Raw genomic sequence first — 15149 nt, 5'->3', positions numbered from 1 at the left:
AGAGGTGTGATTTTACATTCTCTCTTCTAGTCTGGCCAAAGACTCTTCTTCTCTCCTTCTTTCTCTTTTCTTTCTTCTTTCTTCTTCTCTACTTTGACCTAGAATCTACTAGGGTTTACTCACACTCTGCATCATAAAGATTGACAAAACCCTATTCTATTTAGGAAGCACAATGCATTAAATGAATTCCTATCAAATCCATTCTAAATTTGGATAGCCAAACGACTCAGCATCAAGTCATCAACCATGTTGAAGAATAAGAGCCATGTACCCACTTGAGAAGAAACCTTAAATATTAAAAGACATCACAGTCTATGCACCATTGTCAGTCTATTCACCCTCCCAGAAGTGCACCTTGATGTCATTTTCTATGTTAATGCCTAAATTAGGAACAGCCCCTCTAGCAATTTTATAACAGTCTAACACTTGAAGTAAATCAACCATACCCACAATCATTTGAGGCTTTTCACTGTGCATGGTTAATTGAAAATTATTTGAACTTCTAAATTTTCAACTTTGAATCATAGCTTTGCTTATCTTGAAAAATACTTCCTCATAAAACTACATGTTTAGTATAAAAAAGTCAACAAAAGTTTACCAAAAACAGCCCATTCATATATAAACTAGCACTTGAATGGATCCATAGTTTTGAAGGCACCAAGGCGAGGCTAGGTGGCAGGGGAGCACCTTGTCACCTAGTCGCCTAGGTGCCTGCCTAGGGGATGGATTTTTTTTTAAGTAAAAAACACGTATCCTAGGGTAGTTCCCTAGGTTCCATAACCATATTTCCTCAATAAATTATCTATAATTTTCATAAGAAAAGTATAACCTTCATGTTAAAATATAGAAAACCAACATGTTCATAAGAAAAAGAAGAAAGAAAAGAAAATTCAAAAAATATGGGGGCCGAACCCCTATTTTGTTATATGAAATGAAGAAGAAAGAGAAAATACAGCATTTAGTAATGTTTGTGTTGATTACACCCTAACCTAACAAATAAGAAAATAATAAAAAGAAATTAGGCGAGGCAAGCCTTGAAGGGCACCTTGTCGCCTCGGCGTCACCTTGATAACTATGAATGGATCTGGCATAAGCATTCTTATGGTATAAGTTTCTTCCATTCAGTTTGCCTTCAAATGATAATATCCAAATGTTAACGAGTTTTGGTTTATCTTTTTTATTTTATTTTGGCTATATTTAATACTGATGATTCTTTATATCTTTCCTTTGCAGACAAAAGTTGTTAATAATGAAGTTATTGAATCAATAATTCATTTGCTGTTAGAAGAGAACAAACCCCCAACATAAATTTCTTAAAATGACAAGGTATGTGTTCATTTCAATGATTTTAAGCAACTCCAAATTTTCCCATGACCACATAATATAAGAATGAGCCTGTGAAGCTTATGAAATCTGTAAAGTATTCTTTGACATCATCTTTGATGCCATGGTAGTCTGGCCCCTGGCTCAAACTTTTGTTTCATAATTATGGAAATTATATGGTGATATGGATTGTATAATCTGGCCTGCTGCCTAATTTTATGGATCAGTATGGTGGTTTCTTAATGAAATATATTCTGATAATCATAAAAAAAAAAAAACGACTACGGAAATTAGTATGATTTCCAGCTCATATTATTTTCTCCTATTTTGGTTTTTATTGTATATGTTTTTTTATCTATGGAAAAGTATATCTAATGGATATTTAAAGACCATCTTTTTGGAGTTATTAGGCAGGCATAACTCTCAATATCAACATATTCTTTTGTCCTTATGTTGAATATTCAACCATTTTTCCCCTGTGCTTTCTCAACTTTCAAGTGTCCATGTGTCAAATGTCCAACCATTTCTTTCTCTACCCATAATGAAGAGCTTGGCTGAGTTCACCATTCCCTCTAGTTATGTTCATCACACTTCACGTCTGTAATCTGTATGCTGAGAAGAATTGGACTTTCAATGCTTGTTCATAAGGGTGTCAATGGACCGGTTTTGGATTGGACCCCATCCAGTCCAAAATCAATTTGGTCAGATTGGACGGACCAACAAGACATATTGGATTGGACCAATCCGGTCCAAGATATTTATTAGATTGGATTGGACCTGGTCCTTTCGTAACAAATTTATATTGGATTGGGTTGGATTAAGCCAGTATCTGGTCCATTGATATAAGATAAGAATATATGTGTCAATGGACCAGGTTTGGGTTGAAACCAATCTAAATCAAAATGAATTTGGTCCAGACATTGAATTGGACCAGTCCAAATTGGTCCAAAACATTCATTGGATTGGATTGGAACTGGTCCATTTATAATGGACTCACATTGGACTGGATCGGATTGGACTAAATCCAGTCCAATTGACACCCCTACTTGTTCTAATGTCTCCTGGCCTATGGTCTCTAGATGTAACTTCACTAGCATGTGATGAGATCTTTGGGACTTAATACCTGCTGGTCAATCACACAACGCCTGTAAGTTGCTTCCAGAATTTGAACAGCCTAATCTTCTTGCCATTACTGTTTAGGCTAGCTCCCAATCTGTCCTTTCAGCTAAACTAATACGAGATCTTCTAGTAATCAAAGGACTACTTCTGGTAGTCTGAAACCTGGCAGGACATATTAGGGGCCTTCTACGTCCTCTCCTTTTTTCTTATACCTAGGAAAACCCTAGAACTGATTCACATGTCTACTATCTGATCTGGGAGCTCAGATTGATCAGAAAAAGGGAAAATCCCAATCAGTTTAGGAGAGACAAGAAGAGAAAGATGAAGCAGTGAATGAATTGACTGACAACATGCACAGCATAAGCAATATCTGATCGGGTGAGAGATAGATATATCAGCTTCCTTACCAATTTTTGGTATCTCTCTTTATCACAGTAGTCCTCCCCTACTGATTCCTGTAGATCATGGTTCTGTTCTATTGGGGTATCTGCTGGTCTACACCCTATCATGCCCGTCTCTTCTAGGAGATCAAGTACATACTTCCGCTGACATATATAGATCCCCTCTCTTGATCTAGCAACTTCAATCCCAAGAAAGTATCTCAAATGGCCCAAGTCTTTGATCTCAAATTCAGAGGCTAAAAAATCCTTTAGTCTTTTGATCTCTTCCAAGTCATTCCCAGTTATCACCATATCATCCACATAAACAATGAGTGTTGTAAGTTTGCTATCTTGTCTCCTTATGAACAAGGTATGGTCTGCACCACTCTGAGTGTACCCCACTTTCTTCATGGCCCCACAAAGCCTCTCAAACCATGCACGAGGAGACTGCTTTAGGCCATATAATGCTTTCCTCAGTTTACACACCTTTCTATCAAAGTTGTAGCCTGGTGGAGGGTCCATAAATACCTCTTCATGAAGATCACCATTTAGGAAGGCATTCTTCACATCCAGCTGATGAAGTTCCCATGAAAAATTTGCTGCTAATGACTGTAAAACCCGAATTGTGTTGAGCTTCGCTACTGGAGCAAAGGTTTCTTTGTAGTCAATCCCTTCTTTTTGAGTAAACCCCTTTGCCACAAGCCGGGCCTTGTACCTTTCAATGGACCCGTCCTCCCTATGCTTTACAGTGAACACCCACTTGCACCCGACAGTGCTCTTCCCTTGCTTTCATTAAAGCTTTCATCTCTTCATTCATAGCTTCTTTCCACCTTGGGTTAGACACAGCCTCTGAGTACCTAGAAGGAACATGTACAGAAGAAAGAGCAGACACAAAGGAGTGATAGGATGGAGATAAATGTGAGTAAGAAACAAAATCAGCAATGGGGTGCCGAGTATTACAAGAATGGATAGGCTTACGAAGAGCAATAGGAAGATCCAAATCAGAAGTATGTGTGTTGGGATTACCTTGGATTGCGGAGACAGATTGATCCGAGTCCAACTGGTTGCTGTCATGAGTTTGAGGGCCCTTTTTCCTTCTGTTGTAGGTTCTTGACAGTATGGCCAACCAGAAATAAGAGGAAGAGAAGAGAAGAGAAGAGGAGAAGAAGAGAAGAGAAGAGAGGAGAGAAGAAAGAAGGGTTTTGCAATGTAATAGTACTGGCGGTGCCAGCCTTTATTTTAATATATATAGGGTGGCAGAAATAACAAGGGAAAAGACCCTTGTGCCCCTGAGTACAATAACAGACATAACAGAAAGAAAAAACGAAATAAAAAACACTTTAATTAACCAAACAGGCCCTAACATCAGCAACTAAAATATTTTAACACTCCCCCTCAAGTTGGAGCATAGATGTCAATCATGCCCAACTTGTCACACAAATCTTTGTGCCGCACATGATGGAGACCTTTGGTGAAGATATATGCAAGTTGTTCTTCTGAGCTGACATATGGTGTACACACTTCTCCACTTTCAAGTTTCTCTCTAATAAAATGCTTGTCCACTTCAATGTGTTTCGTCCTGTCATGCAGAACTGGATTAGTAGCAATATTGATGGCAGCTTTATTGTCACAGTAGAGTGACATAGGATTGCTTACTGTGAAACCCAGTTTACCTAACAGGTTTCTTATCCACATGATTTCCGCAACCCCATGAGCCATCGCTCTATACTCTGCTTCAGCACTGGATCTGGCCACCACACTTGGTTTTTTGCTTCACCATGTGACAAGGTTTCCTCCTACAAAGGCACAATACCCACTGGTAGACTTTCAGTCATTGACTGTTCCTGCCCAATTTGCATCAGTATATACTTCCACTTTTAAGTGACTGTGTTTCTGGAACAACAAACCAGCTCCAGGAAACTTCTTGAGATATCATTAATATCCTCTCTGCAGCCTCAAAGTGAGTTGTCCTAGGGTTGTGCATGAATTGACTAAGGACACCCACTACATAGGCAATATCAGGCCTGGTCATAGACAAATACAAAAGTCTCCCCACGAGTCTCTGGAACATCTTTACATCTTTCAAAAGCTCTCCCTAACTGTCTCCCAGATGGTGATTAGGTTCAATAGGTGAATCAAATGGTTTTACCCCCAACTTGCCTGTATCTTCTAGTAGATCTAGTACATACTTCCGTTGGGAAATAAAGATGCCCTTGTGAGAGCGGGCAACTTCAATTCCAAGAAAGTATCGTAAGGGGCCTAGATCCTTCACCTCAAATTTAGTGGCTAAGAATTTTTTCAGTCTCTGGATTTCAGCCTCTCAATCTCCTGTGATCACTATGTCATCCACATACACAATAAGAGCTGCAATTTTACCTTCACCTCTTTTCACAAACAGAGTATGATCTGACTGGCATTGTTTGAACCCCATCTGTTGAACTGCTAAATAGAACTTACTAAACCAAGCCCGAGGTGATTGTTTCAACCCATGTAGAGATTTTTTTAACCTGCACACCTTTTGTTCACTGCCTTTGGCACAGAACCCTGGGGGTTGGGTCACGTACACCTCCTCTTCCAAGTCACCATTCAAGAAGGCATTTTTTATGTCCAATTGGTGAAGATCCCAGTCAAGATTTGCTGCCAAGGAAAGAAGAATCCTGATAGAGTTCATCTTGGCTACTAGAGCAAAAGTCTCTGCATAGTCCACTCCATATACCTGTGTGAAGCCTCTTGCTACCAGTCTAGCCTTGTACCTTTCAACAGTTCCATCAGCCTTGTGTTTCACTATGAACACCCACTTGCATCCCACTGGTTCCTTCCCTTCAGGAAGGTCTACCAACTCCCAAGTGCCATTTTTGTGTAAGGCATCAATTTCTGCCTGCAATGCATCTATCCATTTAGGTTTTGACAAAGCTTCTGCCACAGTCTTAGGAACGGGGACACTATCCACAGAAGAGAGAAAGGCACGGTACGAAGGTGAAACATGCTCATAGGACACAAAATTAGAGATAGGATGATTAGTGGTACAAGACCTAACACCCTTCCTCTTAGCAATAGGAATATTAAGATCATTGGTGACAGGTGAATCAACATTTAAAGGAGCAGATATATCAATGGGAGCAAGTGTACCTGGCTGATGAGACAGATCTACCTCGGGTGAATCCGATGATGTTGGTTGCATAATGTCAGGCTCCACGGCTCTTGAACTCTGTTGGCTCTTATGACGACAATGAAAAACCTGGAATGGAGGAGGATCGGGTAAAGGAGGTAGTTGAATTTGAGTCGTCACCTGTTTCTCCTCAACCCTACTCTCCCTCTGAGGAGAAACCGAGAAAAAAGGTTGATTCTCAAAGAATGAGACATCAATGGAAACATAGTACTTGCGAGCAATGGGATCATAGCAACGATACCCCTTTTGAGATAAAGGGTAACCAAGAAAAACACAAGGAATAGCCCGAGGATCAAGCTTACCACAAGTAGGGGATAGGTTATGGACAAAACAACGACACCCAAAAACATGCATCGGAATGGTAGACAGTGGGGCGGTAGGGAACAAGAGCTGATGTGGGGCCTTATACTCTAGTAGCCGAGAGGGCATGCGATTGATGATATATGTCGCACACAAGACTGCATCCATCCAGAACTGTTTTGGCACATTCATATGAATCAACAAGCCACGAGCGACTTCGAGAAGGTGACGGTTCTTCCGTTCAGCCACACCATTTTGTTGGAGTGTCCTGGCACAAGAGATTCGCTATAGTGACCCACTCGAAGCAAAAAACTTCGTGAGATCACTATGGAAGTATTCCTTCGCATTGTCCGACTGGAAGATATGGATTTCCGTTTGGAACTAAGTGAACACCATGCGTTGAAAATCTTTCACAATTTGTGGCACTTCATCTCGAGATCGCATAGGGTAAACCCAAGTGTATCTAGAATAATCATCAATCAAAGTAACAAAGTACTTATAGCCATCCGCAGTAGGTAGAGTAACAAGGCCCCAAACATCAGAATAAACAATATGAAATGGAAATTCAGATCTTTTATTTCGTAAAGGTAAAGAATTTCTACAATGCTTACTCAACTGACAAGTTTGACACTGTAACTGACTCACTAACAAGGACTCAAACAACTTTGGGAACATAACTTTTAACAACTCAAAAGAAAGATGACCTAAACGACTATGCCATATATAGGCTTGACTCTCACTTGACGAACTCGTGGACTCTGTCGCCACTAGACCAGCATTATTCTCCAACACGTAGAGACTATCCACCATGCTTCCTCTACCAATCGTCTTCCCCGAGGTCAAATCCTGAAACACACATGAAGACGGAAAAAAAGTGACTGAGCAATTCAAGGAGTGAGTCAGACTACTAATAGACAGCAAATTAATAGGTAATTTCGGAACGCACAGTACATTAGGAAGAGTAAGGCCAAGTGGGAGAGGTATGGTGCCTCGGCCAGCTATGGTAGAAAAAGAACCATCAACCAGTCTTACCTTATCTCTCCCAGAGAGAAGGTTATATGTCTGAGACAAATTAGACTTACCGGTCATGTGATTTGAGGCTCCGGAGTCAATAATCCAAGGAGAATCAGTAGTATGAGATGACACATGGAAGGCTGTGGCATTACCTGATGTAGATGCAAACGAGGTAGGAGCAGGCCCAGAATCCATCTGGCGGAGAGTCCTACCATACAATTCCAAATATTCACGGAAGGAGTTGATAATATCTTCCTTAGGGTCAGAACTGGGATGTCTCTCCTGAGTTACTGAAGGACTAGTCTCTGTTGATGCCATATTAGCTGAGTTATACCTTTTTTTATTCTATTGGTCTGGTTTCTTGCCCTGATCAGGTGTTGACTTCTTACCCAAATCCTGTGCCCATTTAGGTTTTCCATGGAGATCCCAACATGTATCTTTCGTGTGTCGTGTCTTCTAGCAGTGAGTGCACCAAAGCTTGCTCTTATCATCTGATTTTTTCTGAGTGTCACCCTTTTTAAAACCACCTCCGACATTTGTATCTGAATTTCCCCGGACAGCTAGGGCAACTGACTCCCCTTCTACACCATTCATCACACTTCTTCTGCTTTCTTCTGACTGCACCAAGGCATACATCTCCTGGACTGATGGGAAGTCTTTACTACCCAAGATCTGCACCCTGATGGACTCATATGACGGATTCAGCCCTAGGAGGAAGGCAAACACTCGTTGCTGAGATACAAGTGACTTATAGGCCTTTGCATCTTCATCACACTTCCAATTCACATTCTGATAGTGATCAAGTTCTTTCCATATTGATGTCAAATCAGAATAGTACATCGAGAGACTCCTCTCCCCCTGCTTGCAAGTAGAGGATTCAGCTTGTAGTTGATATATCTTGGCATAGTGTCTCTGCTCTAAATAGGTGGACTTCGCTTGTTCCCATATCTCACAAGCAGTTTCAGCCCACATAAAGGTCTTCCTTACTTGTGGCAGCATTGAAACCAAGAGCCAAGACATCACCATACTGTTCTCTTGGTTCCACCTATCATGCTCAGCACTTCCATACTTCGGTTCCTTCACTCTCCCATTGATGTATCCTATTTTCCCCTAGCAGTGATGTAGAGTTTTATTCCCCTGGACCACTCAAGGTAATTCAGACCATCAAAGGGAATAACAGCCATGGGAAAGCTCATATCCATTCCTCCACTCACTCCATTGTGGCTCCCTGAAATCTCTGAAGTAGCAGAATTCTCAGTCAACATGGTCAAACAGTAAATCAATCCCAAACACTGGACTTAGGACCCCTCCTTACTCCACAAAACAATGCTCCACTCAGTTCACACCCACACACTTGGGTTTAACAACCAGGTTGAGCACAAACAGTACCAAATTCCGGACAAAACAGAGGTAATATTGGGCAGATTTTAGACCTGTATAGTTTTAACAGTCCCAACCTACCAGAATTCCAAAATGTCTAACAGCCACTAATCAGCAGGAGAGATCCTTCTTACTTATAGTCAAATCAAACCATTGAGAAGACAGGTCATCCTTGACCTACAGTTGTCTTAACACATGATCCAAAAAAAAAAAAAAACAGGGGGTACACAGATTCGACAGCATTCAGCCGCCCAGACTCATAGGGTTTCCACTCGGCACATGACCAAGGAGGCTAAAGAAGAGAAAAACAGGGTGAACTGTACCACTTGTAGCTATTTTTTCAGTCCCGAATCAGATTTCTGTTCCACCCAGGTTCTGCTAGACTATTCGATCTGTTCTCTCAGTAAGGTTGTTCAATCTGCTCTCTTTAATCAGTATTCCCGCTCTGATACCATCTTGACAGTATGGCCAGCCAGAAATAAGAGGAAGAGAAGAGAAGAGAAGAGGAGAAGAAGAGAAGAGAAGAGAGGAGAGAAGAAAGAAGGGTTTTGCAATGTAACAGTACTGGCGGCGCCAGCCTTTATTTTAATATATATAGGGCGGCAAAAATAACAAGGGAAAAGACCCTTGTGCCCCTGAGTACAATAACAGACATAACAGAAAGAAAAAACGAAATAAAAAACACTTTAATTAGCCAAACAGGCCCTAACATCAGCAACTAAATTATTTTAACATTATTTTAACATAGGTGATTCTTATATCTTTCTGTTGCCTACTAGAGCCCTTAAAAACATCTGTAGTATCAGGAGAGGTAGCAGGCACATTTGGAGCCTCACTAGGTTCACCAGGGATGCCACAACTAGGAGTAGAAGGAGAGGATGGAAGGCCCAAGGCAGATAGAGGAACAAAATAGAAGGGAGAATAAGAATCCTCTTCCATCCCACTAGTCTCCCCCTAAAGATGATTTTGGGAAGACTGAAAGTAGGGTTGAGACTCAAAAAAGACCACATCTCTGGTGACATACTTTCTCTTGGTGACAGGATCATAACACTTGTAACCCTTTTGTGTAGGAGAGTACCCCAAAAAGATTCCTTTTGTAGCCTTAGGATCCAGTTTGGTCTTCTTTGGATCCTTTGCATGTATAAAACATACACAACCAAAGACCCTAGGAGGAAGAGGAAAGTCTAGAAGGGTAGGACACAGAACAGAGAAAGGGGTTTTCATACCCAACACCTTAGATGGCATTCGATTTATCAAATATGATGCGGTAAGTACTGCTTGAGACCAGTAGTGCTTGGGAACCTTGTGCTAGAATAGTAAGGCTCGAGCTGTCTCCAATAGATGTCTATTCTTGCGCTCAGCAACCCTATTCTATTGAGGGGTATTAGCACAAGATGATTGATGTAGCATGCCAGCATCTTCCATGAACAAGTTCAAGGATTTTTCAAAATATTCAGCAGCATTATCTGATCGGAATTGCTTAATCTTCTTGTCAAATTGTGTTTCAATCATTTTGCAAAATGCCATGGTTATCCGTGGCACTTCATCTCGTCCTTTTAACAAGTAGATCCATGTGCATCGAGAGTAGTGGTCAATAAAACTGATAAAGTAACGAAAGCCATCAATAGAAACAATAGGTGAAGGGCCCCAAACATCAGAATGAACCAAATCAAAAGGAGCTTGAATTTCATTACTAGAAACCGGATAAACAATTCTACACTGTTTTGACAGTTGACATACTTCACAGACTAAACTCTGACTTGAAATGCCCTTAAACAATTCGGGAAACAACACTTGCAATGAAGAAAAAGGTAAATGACCTAGCCTAGCATGCCACATATGCAACCTAGCTATTGACTCCACACTCTCCGGACCACTAGCAGCAGATGCTTGTAAAGCTGAACCGATGTCTGCATCAAAATAGTAGAGACCTCCATACTCATGATCGCTCCCAATCGTTCTCCTCGTCAATCTATCCTGAAAGACACAATGAGTAGGAAAAAAAGTTATGCTACAGTTCAAATTTTTGGTAAGTTTTGAAACAGACAAAAGGTTTGAGGTAAGACTAGGAATATGCAAAACTGATTTAAGAGAGAGGTCCTTGCTTAGGTCAACCACTCCTTTGCCAGAGATGGTGGAGAAAGACCCGTCAGCAACTCTCATCTTATCCTGACCAAACAACAAGTGATATGAAGAGAATAAGGAGGACATGTGTGTCATGTGGTCAGTTGCACCGGAATCAATAACCCAAGACGTAGAGTCAATAGGACTAGTTGCACTAAAGGCAAAGAATATACCTGATCTGGCAAGAGAGGAGGAAGCAAAAGAGTTACTCCTTAGATGGGTTAAAGCCCGGCTAAGGACCTCTACCTCATCAGTAGTGAAGCCCAAGGTACCGGCTCCATAGGAATTAGCAACCTGCCCCATGGAAGAAGAAGCCACTGTTGTTATACTCTGTGAGCTATCACCATTGTTACTGGTGACAAGGTTCCCACTTGCCGCTTGACCCTTCTGTCCCTTCTCAATGCAGCTGGCTTCAGGTGAGGATACAGGACCCAACACTTTTCTTTTACATGTCTTTCACCTCCACAATGAGTGCACTTAAGATGCCTTTTGTTTGGATATCTGTTCCCCTTTTGATTTGTAGAAATCAGGGCTGAATGTTCTATAGATTGTTCAACTGGTTGTTTTTGAGTGTCAACTTGCATCTCCTTTCTCCTGACCTCTTCATTCCTTACCAGATAATAAACATGATGTAACTTGGGCATTTCATCTCTTCCAAGAATTTGTAACTTTATGCCCTCATACACTGGGTTCAGGCCAGCCAAGAACTTAAAGGCTCTGCTCTCTTCAATCTGCTTATCATGTCTCTCCTTGTCCCTGGTAATTTCCCAATCCAGAATCAAGTGGTGATCAAGATCTTCCCACAGTCCTTCCAGAGTTGCAAAATATGTTGCAACTGTCATATCCCCTTGCCTTAAAGCAGCAACGTCTTGGTTCAACCTGTAAATTCTAGCATTGTTTTTCTTTTGTCCATAGGTTTTTGACACTTTTTCCCAAATCTTAGCTGCTGTGGGAAAGTGTTGAACAGTCCTAGCAACTCGAGGAGTCATAAAAGCAAGTAGCCAGGACATAACTGTGGCATTCTCCTTGCGCCATACTGCATACTCCACACTGCCAACTCCGGGTTCCTTCTTCCCATCTAAATAACCCGTGAGTTCACGGGAAGTAATAAAAAGCATTGCAGAAACGGACCACTCCCTGAAGTTGTATTCATCCAGCAACACACTTGTAATCTGCAAGCTGTGCAGATTCGGGTTCTCCAGATTTGAAGACCTCCCACCAGGTCTGTTATCCCTAGAGGAGACCTCTCCGGATATTGAAGACATCTTGGATGCAGACTTTTTGTAGATAACACTGTTTTAGACCAGCCGAAGTGGTCACAGTCCTGAAGTGGACTAGTTACAGCACCAAGGAGAATTCTGTGAGCAAGTAACCAACCTGAAACTGAGAGCTCTCCATCACTGCACTATGCAGACTTCACTTGGGCTTCGACTTCTGCAACTGTAGAGAGTGCTCACCCCTACGACCAATACTAGGACTGCTGAAATCAGTCCTCAACCTAGGTCTGTCCTATACAGACCTCTCTTGGCAGCCGAATGGCTACTAACTACTAGAAGCAGTCTAGTAGGGCATCAACTTCTGGGTCTTACCTCCCTTGTGCCCTACAACCAAGAGAAACCCTAGGTTCGAACCCTGTTCTGTTCTACGGCAACCCTAGGGTTTTTTCTGCAGCAACCAAGAAGAAAAAAAAGAGAGAAAGCAAGCAAGAGAGAAGAGTTGGCGTCGGCTGTAACCAGAAGATCTCTCAAAGCTCTGATACCATGTTTGCTGAAAGATTGTAGCAGAAGTAGTAGAAGAGAGGTGAAGGCAAACAAGTGCTGAGAATGTCGAACTGAGTAACCCAGACTGCTTAAAACACTAAACAGACTTAGGCCCAATAACAAAGGCCCAGTACCTAACAACTTAAAACCCAATACAAACTAACATGTACACTTATCAACCGAACCAACAATACATAAAAACAGTCAACTTAACATCAGTATTGCTCAAAATCCTGTTCTCCACAAGTGGACCAAACACATTGAGATTGACAAGCACTTCATTTGTGAAAAAGTGGAAAGGGGTGAAATTTGTATACCTTTTGTTGATTAAAGGAACAAGTGGTTGATGTACCAAGTTGGGTATGCACGATATCTACAACCAACTTCAGGAGGAGCGTTGTAAGGGGTGTTTTTATGAGTGTTTCAGGTGTAGGGGTTTCTTGTTATTTTTCTTTCTTCCAAGGACCACTCTGTAATTATATTTCTTATTAATATATTAGGGTAGTGGGATCTGCCACTAACCTACTCATTTTTTCTCCCTCATTTATGTTTATTCTCATCTTCTTCTCCTCCTCTCTCGCTTCTTTCTCTTCTCTCCTAGAATATGCTGTGACTGATTACAGAACCAATTCTAAGAAAAGACACTATGCAAAGATCTACTAGTTGTAAGTTGAATCCTCTACTTGTAAGCAGGGTGGCCGTAGCTTGTTGCTTACTATTCAGCCCTCACTTCGGTTTGAAAGGAGTTAGATCTCTACCAGACATTGAGTGGAAAAATGATGACGATGCAAAAGCATATAAGAAATTAGTTTCACATTTGTGTGTTTTGCATTCTTGTGGTGTACGACATTCTAGACATAAATAAGAAACCTGTTGAGATCTTATTTGAGAAGTCAAAGTGGACAATTAAGAATTAGGAGTCAAACAAGGTGCAAGGACAAAAGAAGTACAATGCAGCCAATGTAGTAGCCAGTGATTCTCTGCCTATTACTACTACTAGGAACACCCAGGAGCATCATTCTAACTCAGACCCTAAAGAAGATCTTGTCAACCTATTCCGTGATCACCTTGAAACTTATGGTAGGACCTTTCATCAGATGGATGGTGTAGCCAATACTCCACTTCATTTGCATTTACATCAGGTAATGGTTCATTTGCTTTCCATGTGTCCACCCTAGCCTCTGGCTCCCTGGATTATTGGCATGGGGGCTTCCAACCACATGACCGGTAAGTTCAATTTGTTTTATTCTTATAACCTCCTATCCGGGAGGGATAAGGTGAGATTTGCATATAGATCTTTCTCTTCCATTACTAGTCAAGGAGCAATTTCCTTTCCCCATGGCCCTTTATCTCACCGAAGCTTCCTCTTAACTTGCTATCTATAAGTAGTATTGCTCAGTCTTTGAATTGTAGTGTAACCTTCTTCCCTTCTTCTTGTGATTTTCAGGACCTAACCTTCGGGAAGATGATTGGTAGAGCTGTGGTAGATGGACAAACCCTCTATGTGGAGAGAAGAGACAAACCTTCTTGCAATTCTACAGTGGAAAAGGTGCATACCACTCTTTTCAAGCTTTGATGGTTTATTGTCATCAACAAGCCTCCATCTCTTAAAGGCTAGATCTACTATTACCTCCAGCAGATCAACAAGGAAAAAAATCTACTCCTTTAGCACAGGCACTCACAGAGCAAAGTAGGCAGGCACAAACTGGTTTTATAGTGGCGTAGTAACAAGTTTGAACAAAAAGTTGTATCATCAGTTCATCACTTCAACCAATCCCTTGTCTGTCAAACTCAAGATAAAGAACAAAATAAAGATCCGTATTAGGAATTTTATCTATAGAGTTTGTAAGGAGGAAAAACAATTGGCCTCTAATGGCCTTATAATTAGTAATGGCATATTTTTTTCTGTTGTATGATAATTTATGTATTGACCTTGATGCTTTTACCACCATAAGTTCAAGGTTAAAAGTTTGGGATATGCCAGAGAATTGGATAGACAATCCAATCCACTTATTTAGGTGTGCAACTTTAATGGACTTGGGTTTGGGGTTTTGTTAAATTTGAATGCACCCATCCCAAAATCCTGAGCCTGATAAAGTGTAAATTCTTCAAATCGAGTACTGAACTTGCACCCCCAAGTCTTATTGGGATGTGCATTGGATACATTAGATAAACTCAAGTAAATCTGAATATACATTAATAAAATTAATGACTAGTTTATGTGAAGTGTGAACTTTTGGGAGAGACTAATATGGATTAAATTAAGAAAATGTATTAATTTCACAGATCAATTAACTTTTTTTATTTTTGGTTAAAATAATCTTCAGAATAGGTTAAATTCTGTTTGGCAAGTCTTCTTAGGAAGATCTTTTGGCACCCCAAATGGAAAAAAGACGTGCCAAGCTTTTGGGGTCTTGTCTTTAAAGACAGACTGATTGGTAAGCAGCTCGGTCTACCGGGCTTTTAAAATGGCATTTAAAGGTTGTTTGTCATGCAAAAAGATCAGGAAGTTTCATTTGAAGTTTCCTAAAATTTGGCTTTTTCAGTCTTTTTGGGTCTTTCCACGCATGCATCTTATGG

General features: G+C 40.9%; 1 protein-coding gene across 10 annotated transcripts in view; it reads left to right on the top strand.

The window, feature by feature from the left end:
* LOC104596751 (RNA helicase family protein) overlaps positions 1-14569 on the top strand; it is a 164166-nt gene extending 149597 nt beyond the window's left edge. For 7 of the 10 annotated variants that reach the window (XM_088887015.1, XM_088887019.1, XM_019197687.2 and 4 more), the window contains one exon: positions 14017-14569. In XM_088887015.1, the coding sequence (XP_088743141.1) occupies positions 14017-14145 (129 nt within the window). In that variant the 3' untranslated portion in view covers positions 14146-14569. Of the gene's footprint in view, positions 1-1233; positions 1327-14016 lie in introns of all 10 variants that reach the window. The other 3 variants (XM_088887017.1, XM_088887018.1, XM_010258030.3) reach the window with 1 other exon arrangement.
* The last annotated feature ends 580 nt before the right edge of the window (positions 14570-15149 follow it).

Source organism: Nelumbo nucifera, chromosome 5, assembly GCF_055504915.1.
Source record: "Nelumbo nucifera cultivar China Antique chromosome 5, China Antique-T2T, whole genome shotgun sequence".
NCBI classification, from domain to species: domain Eukaryota; kingdom Viridiplantae; phylum Streptophyta; class Magnoliopsida; order Proteales; family Nelumbonaceae; genus Nelumbo; species Nelumbo nucifera.
The sequence above is the reverse complement of the archived record's forward strand: the minus strand, read 5'-3'. Positions and strand labels throughout refer to the sequence as shown.